At 44.2% G+C, this 7,650-nt stretch overlaps 1 protein-coding gene across 1 annotated transcript; it reads left to right on the forward strand.

Moving 5' to 3' along the window:
• The first annotated feature begins 2,571 nt into the window (after positions 1-2,571).
• Positions 2,572-5,992, forward strand: LOC142767320 (zinc finger MYM-type protein 1-like). The gene has a single exon (XM_075868798.1). It carries the CDS (start codon positions 3,171-3,173, stop codon positions 5,904-5,906), a length of 2,736 nt encoding a protein of 911 aa, XP_075724913.1. The 5' UTR covers positions 2,572-3,170; the 3' UTR covers positions 5,907-5,992.
• Positions 5,993-7,650: the final 1,658 nt, after the last annotated feature.

The raw sequence follows: 7,650 nt of genomic DNA on the forward strand, positions 1-7,650 counted from the left end.
CTCCGTGTTGAATATGTTCTATATTTTTTGCCTCCTAAAGTTATATAGGCGCTTAAAAAGAAAACAAGGTTCCTTTTCGGGCTGCTTGGTGAGATGGGCATAAAATATAAAATATTCAATCAAATCGAAAATACTAATTTTCAGATCCGTGTCGATCTCTCATGGAATCACCCGTCTACGATAACAATGGTTAGGAGACAAACTGCGGACATGTCTGCCGTGTAGCTAGCATACCTGTAACCGTGGTTAGCCGTAGTGCTCGTGTGACAGAGGTATTAGTGGGCTTTAGTTGAAACTGGGGTATGCCAATCAAAGTACCAAGTAAAAAAACTTTTTTGCGCTACAAGAAAAATTCGAAGTTTTGCATCTCGCATTCTCTTTAAGGCCCTTCTTCCTGCCATGTACTCGCACCTAATGTTGGATCGCGAGTCTGCGAAATTCCGCTGAGGCAGACTGTCGATCGGCAGCGCACCTGTAGGCCGGTTGAAGTTACCGGCTGTCTCCTCGATGGGCCAGGATTCCACAAAAAGCTGCTTATAGTAATCGACCTCTAAGTAGACCACGCGGGAATTGTCAAATTCGATGCGGTTGTCGTTCACCACGCTGTGCTCAGGCAGCTCAGCGAGTGTATTCCTTTTTCACTGAAACTTGCACATGTCGTTTTTATGTTGCCTCAGACTCTCGGGGAAGTTCCCCAGCTGCATCGCCCGCGAAGGGAGCGTAACTATGAGCACGTGCATACCTGCGAAGTTCAAGTATTCTGAAAAAGGTGGGGGGGAGGGATTGCGCCGATTTATCTCCCCCCCCTCTTTTTGCGCCCAAAAGAAAACTGCGGGATCAATTAAATGCAATCTTGCTTTCGTGGCGAGATGTCGCTTTAAGGTATAAAGTCTGCAACCCCCTCCATCGCGGCAATAGCTAAAGCCGCGGCGAAGCAGCGGCCATTTGCACGTGTGGTGAAGTATATGATGCCGCTTTCTAACTCGCCGAGAGCAATCACATGAATGTGTGATTAGAAAGAAAAGGAAAAGGCACGTAATTTCTGCAGCCCTATAGGGAGCACGGCGCAGTGCCCTTCGTGACGACACCGCTTCAACACCGACAGAGTAAGGGCGCGAGAAATTGACCATTTGCAGAAATCTGCAAGGCGGCTTTCCTGCAAGGTTGTTTTCTAACCAAAAAGGAAAAAAAAAGAAAACTATCGTGCCCAGTCTGCTTTTCTCGCCCACTGTGCTTTTACCACTCCTATTCTAGTGAAGGCACGCGAGTGCGACAAAACGACTTTTTCCCCCAACAATTACTGTGTGGTTGTCCCACCTCTAACGAACCCTCACATCGCATGGAGGGCGAGGCACCTGTCGTTCGTAAAGAAGGGAGTGGGGGAAGGCAAAAGCACAATGAGTGAGAAAAGCAGTTTGCGAACGAGACCTTTTGGTTGGAAAACAACTTTGCAGGAAAGCCAGCTTGCTGATTTCCGCAAATGGTCAATTGTGTCTGCTTTTGTTTTGATGAATACCGGAGAGTTCATAAGTGAGAGTGGATCACGTGATTGTGAACAAACATTTGGTTATCGTTGATGCAGCCAATCAGTTGCCCTGTGTGTGTTACTTAGTAGGCCCTCTCACAGGGTGCCGCCATAGTCCTCTTTTCGCTTCCGTGCAACAGCCCAGGAAGGAGGGATTCCTATTGGTACATGCCCTTGGAGGCGTGGTCTTGGTGTTATAAAACTACAATGTTAGGGGTTATGGGTCGATCCAGAGAAGCGAGAAACGAGGGTCAGTCAACCGAACGAGAGTGGTCAATGAGACGTACATTCGCGAGTTAAATTGTTTAGCTACCCCAGAAGCTCCACAGGCATTGAATATTGAGTCTCCGGACCGAACAAGATATCCTAGAGGCAGGCCACAACCAGTCGCTACATGACTCCATTCCTGCAAACCCCGAGTTGAAATCCCAGCTCACTTCTCCAGAGTTTGTCACCACGACGAGGGACGTCTTCGCAATAGAACTTCTGCCTAGGTGTGAGTATTTTTTACCTATGTTATTCTTTTGCACATGGATTATTACCACTACGTTGACACAAACTGCTGAGAGTATAAAGGTGTTATTCTCGGGAAAATATACAGGTTGTCCCAACTATCATAAAACCCGATTAAAAAAATGAGTAACTCCGTTACGCGAAGCAAACCTAGTGTACATTGTTCCTAGTAATTTGGAGCAACCACTTATAATTCATTCATGCATGAGAATAAATTAATGAGTAATCAAAGTATTTATAATTCCGCAAGTACTCACCTGATTATATTCATTGGAGGGCATGTTTAGTTCAATTACTGTACAGCTTGAAGCTTAGAATATACTTACACATTTAGTTTCTCATATATGTATGCATAAAGTGTTATATATGTAGCCATTGATGAGGCTATTCATGTACGATAGTTTGTATGTATGTTCCCCTATGGAACGCCGGTGTCTCCACTACTATTGCTCTTTTTTATTGTAAATGTGCTTGCAATGATTCGTATGCTATAAACACATTTTCAAATTAATTTTTTAATTTTTTTTGTAGAAGCCATCGCCTAGTTCTTCGTAATGTTATGTTCTTGCATTTCTTATTCCAATGCAGTTGCGTTGTGTGACGAATGTACTGTGTGGTGCTAGAGGCCTAGTAAGGTGACTTATAACGTCGCCTTTAGTATCCTGCGCCACGACAATCATCTACTGTCAAACAAACGAATAAATAAATAAAGTAATTGAATGTTGAAATTACATCTAACTGCGCTATTTTCAACAACGTATTGCATCCACATTTTTTTTTTCCTGTTGATAAAGAAAGCCCACCAAATATGAAAAGTGACGCGTAACCAGACTGCTGCGTACATCAGGAAGCAGTACCCTCAAACAGGCTCAATGGGAGGTAGCCAGCGTCAAGAAATAGATGCAGAAAGAAAAAAAAAAATGTGCATGGCCCTTTGTGCCAATCCCCGGTCAAAGAAACACGCCGCTTTGAACTTACAGAGTCAGGCCGTAATCAGAACAGTGCTCCGGTCGCGTTATCAGTGGAACGGTTGACCGCTAGATATGAATAATTATAGTGACATACAGTTGAGCGAAAGGAATTCCTGCAAACTTGCAACGCATGTTGGCGCGCCCTGAACACCCTTGTCAAAATGCGGAACGCTGCTGTTTTCAGCGGACAAGAGGCAAAGCGGTTGCTTGCTGCTCTTTTTTTTCTTCCTCAGGGGGGAAGAAAAAATTTTTTTCAGCCAAGCAAAGCCATGGACCGGGTGACAAAAACAAAAAGAAAAGAGAGCGGAGCTGAAGGACGCAAGAGGAGAAGGCTACAGGCGCAGGAAGCTGAGAAGTCAAAAAAGTTTTTCGCGCCATTTTTTGAAAAACCTGGGGCAAGTACTTCATCATGTCCTTTGGAAGTAGCTCCATCTCCTGCCACTTCATTAATGTCCGTACAACTTGACGAAGGAGTCGTTCACGAAACTTCTAAACACAGTATGCTATGCGCAGACAATCCCGGGGATATTGCAGTAGAGGAGGAGGACAACGGAACCGACATTGGACTTCGGCTGGTTGAGCCTGTTGCTCTGAAGCTAAGCAAACTGGATTCCACGAAGCACCCTCAACCTATCATCTCAGAACTCGTTCAGAAGCATGACCTAGGTCTCTTAAAATTTGACACTGGTACTGGAAAAGCCGTTGTGTCTGACGCTGTACGAACGGAAATTGTTAAACTCGGGGCCATGTATTTCCAAAATCGGGAAGGACCTTTCTTGCCAACAAACAACCGATCAATGACTAAGAGTTGGTTTAAGAAGAAATTAGGTGATGGTCGTGGTGAAGAAGTCACCCGTTCGTGGCTGGCCTACTCTCCTGCCAAAAAGGCAGCATTTTGCATTTGTTGCCTCCTTTTTTCCCGCTCAGATCACCTATCATCTTTGGAACAAGAGGGGGGATTCACCAAATGGAAGGCACCCGAGAAGATCACCCTTCACGAGAATGCAAAGAATCACCGAATGTGTTTCTCACAGTGGAAAGAAATGGAAAGAAATTTGATGCATACTACGGGAATAATTGACGCTGACCTTCAGTCACAGATGGAGAAAGAAAAGCACAAGTGGCGTGAAATTTTGACGAGAGTCCTCCACTGCATAAAATTTCTTGCTACACAGAACTTGGCATTACGAGGGCATCGAGAGAGTTTTCAAACCAGCCGCGAGAACAATGTCGGAAATTTTCTTGGTCTTTTGAAGTTAATTGCCGTTTTTGACCCCGTTATGAAGCAACACCTCACATACGTTGAAAGTCATCCAGGGTCCACTTCGTACCTATCGCCTTCTGTACAGAATGAATTCATTCACATGATGGCTGTCACAGTTCGCGAGTCCTTGCTGCGAAAAATCCGTAAAGCCAAATATTATGGCATTATGTTTGACACCACTCCCGACCAGGCACACCGTGAGCAAATGTCAGAAGTTGTGCGATATGTGGAAGTTGACTTTGATAAAAAATCTGTTTATGTTCAGGAGTCCTTCCTCGGCTTTATCCATGTAAAGAACAAAGACGCCGAGAGCTTCGTTGACGTGATACTTGGCAAGCTGGAAGAGGACAGAATGAACTTACAGGACTGTCGGTCACAATGCTACGACAACGCTGCCGTGATGGCTGGACAAAAAAGTGGTGTCAGTCAAAGAATCGCGGAAAAAAACAAACTGGCAATCTTTGTAAACTGCGACAACCACTCACTGAACTTGGTTGGTGTACATGCTGCTAAGGAAGAAGCCATGATGATGACTTTTTTTGGGACCATCGAAGCACTTTACGTGTTTTTTTCTCGCTCAACGTACCGTTGGGAGAAATTAAAAAATGCAGTGCCTGTTGTTGTGAAATCAGAGTCTGAGACCAGATGGAGTGCAAGGGTCGAAGCAGTGAAGCCGGTCGGTAGATACCTTGAGAAGATACTTGAAGTTGTTCAGGAAATGTCAAATAATGACCAAGAAACGAGCGAGACGAAAAGTGATGCTGCACTACTGCAGAAGCGGATATTAAGTTATGATTTTTTGATTTTGCTGGGCTTTTGGAACAAGGTACTTGTTCGCATAGACCGTGTTCAAAAAAGACTGCAAGATCCTAAAATGAACTTTCACGATGCTGCCTTAGACATGAAAGCTCTCAGAGATCACTTTCATGAAGAAAGGGAAACTCTGGTAAGTGAGTCACTTGGTGAAGGGCTTCGTCTCTGTGAGACGTATGATGTCGACGTTGAAAGGCGTGCACGACGAAAAAAACAGATGCCTGGTGAAAAGTCGAAAGGAGAGGCGTTGACGGCTAAACAGGAAACAGAAAGGGTTATGAAATGCACACTCGATCGTCTTCATTCGGAAATCGACCAGAGGTTTACTCGCCTGCAGGACACCGACCTCAAGTTTGGCTTTCTGCTCGACATCAACAAGCTGTGCTACAGCGAAGACAAAAACGAACTAAAAACAAATTGCAACACATTTGGCAATTTCTACAGTTCCGACGTTAACGCGCAAGACCTCTATGAAGAGATTTTAGATTGTAGGCTGCTGCTTTCACGGCGTATTGACCAGACAGTATCAAGACCGGAGGAACTTCTTAAATTTATTGTGGAGTATGGTGATGATGGCGTATTCCCCAACCTTCGCGTCGCCCTTCAGATGATGTTAACCATTGGAGTTTCCATCGCTGGCTGTGAGAGGTCCTTCAGCAAGCTGAAGCTAATACTCTCCTATTTGCGTGCCACAATGGGCCAAGACAGACTTACTGACCTTGCGCTACTGAGTGTGGAAAGAGAAGAAACTGAAAAAACGAACTTTGACGTCATTATAGAACAGTTTGCTTCATCGAAAGCAAGGAAAGTGCAGCTCTAGTTTTTACGGAGTGTTCCAGTGTATAGTGCATTTTATATTTGTCTTAATATCCAAATGATGTAAATAAAGTGTTTTAAATAAAAAAACGGGTTTTTCTTGACAACAATTATTCACGATCAGCGTTACAGCACTGACGTCATAAAAGGCAACAATATGCGATAACAGGGAGACAACAGGGTTTGCCGGAACGAGTTTTTTAACGCATCATTAGCACTGATGAAAAAATGCAGGCATCATATGCAGATTTGGCGTACGCAATAATTAATTTTGAATGATACATTTCACGGTAATGTAGCGAGAAATGGTATGGACTATTTACATATGCCTAGTTCGTGATTCTATTTTCTGTGCTTATATGGATTTCATGAATTTCGCATATTTTAAGTAAAGCGAGATGACAAGAAGTGACCACCAAGGTCCATTTTTTGTTAAACTTTTTTTGCTACCATTGTGGACTTCTGGTGTGTTGTGTGATGCATGGACGTACAAGGCGGCTATAGTACACTGTAGTACAACAGCAAGAATAATAATAATAATAATAATAATAATAATAATAATAATAATAATAATAATAATAATAATAATAATAACAAACATTATCACGGGCATAATGAGGGGCGCGGAAATATATTTGCCCTGGGCGCCGTCCTATCTAGTTACGCCACTGGTAGCAAACCGGCTACCTATAGGCTGGTTAACCTCCTTGCCTTTCTTTTCCCTCTATTTTCCTTCCTTCCACCTACAACCGTACCTTTTTCCATACCGAGAACATTTGTGTTTCGAATAAAAAAATGTTTAACGATTTAGAGTACTTGCGGTACTCTAACTATGGGGGAGCATCATACCGTCCCATGGGCCTCACAATTGATGAGGCCATGTACGCACTTATGGTATGTGCAACTTATTAGCAAATACATTTCGCTTAGTGGAACATGTGAAGTAAGAAATTAAGAATGAATGCGCCATCAGGGACACCTTATGCGAGGAGGTATCGGCTCGCCGTATTCAAACCGGTGCCCAAGCGATGTACAGGAAGGTTGAATGGTTATAGCGGACAGCTACTTGGTAGTGTTGAGTTCAGCCTGTGGCCGTGTCGACAAAAGTTACACCGTGAACATAAATATACATCAGCGTTCAGCGGCCTTGACGATATCGAGGACCCACTGTGTGTTTAGAAAAAGTGGTTAACGATTTTGATTACTCGGTACTTTACTATGGGAGAGCATAACGCCGTTTTGAGGGGGCCCACTCTTGATGAGGCCATGTCGACAAAGATGCAGCCGGAGCGTTTTCCTCGCACGGTCCAACGAATTGTGTTTAGAAAAAGTGTTGAACGAATCAGAGTACTTATAGTACTCTACTATTGGAGAGCAGAAAGTGGTCCCTGAACCAAAGGCATCAAGAGAAAAAGGAGAAAGCGTTGTGTTTGGAAAAAGTGGGTAACGATTCAGAGGACTAGGTACTCTACTATTGGAGAGAATAGAGCCGTCTCGTGGTCCGCCCACTTGATGAGGCCCCCTGTTGACAGAAATTACGCCACGAAAGAATTAACGACGTCGAATAAGGAGCGTTCGCTCGCAGGAAAGAATTCATGGTCCTCCAGTTTTGTGCGTGCGTGCGTGCGTGCGTGCGTGCGTGCGTGCGTGCGTGCGTGCGTGTGTGTGTGTGTGTGTGTGTGTGTGTGTGTGTGTGTGTGTGTGTGTGTGTGTGTGTGTGTGTGTGTGTGTGTGTGTGTGTGTGTGTG

Source organism: Rhipicephalus microplus, chromosome 7 (assembly GCF_043290135.1).
Source record: "Rhipicephalus microplus isolate Deutch F79 chromosome 7, USDA_Rmic, whole genome shotgun sequence".
Classification (NCBI taxonomy): domain Eukaryota; kingdom Metazoa; phylum Arthropoda; class Arachnida; order Ixodida; family Ixodidae; genus Rhipicephalus; species Rhipicephalus microplus.

Bases quoted from the DNA above. Each gene is read 5' to 3' on its own strand.
- LOC142767320 (XM_075868798.1), top strand. From the start codon at position 3,171: ATGCGGAACGCTGCTGTTTTCAGCGGACAAGAGGCAAAGCGGTTGCTT.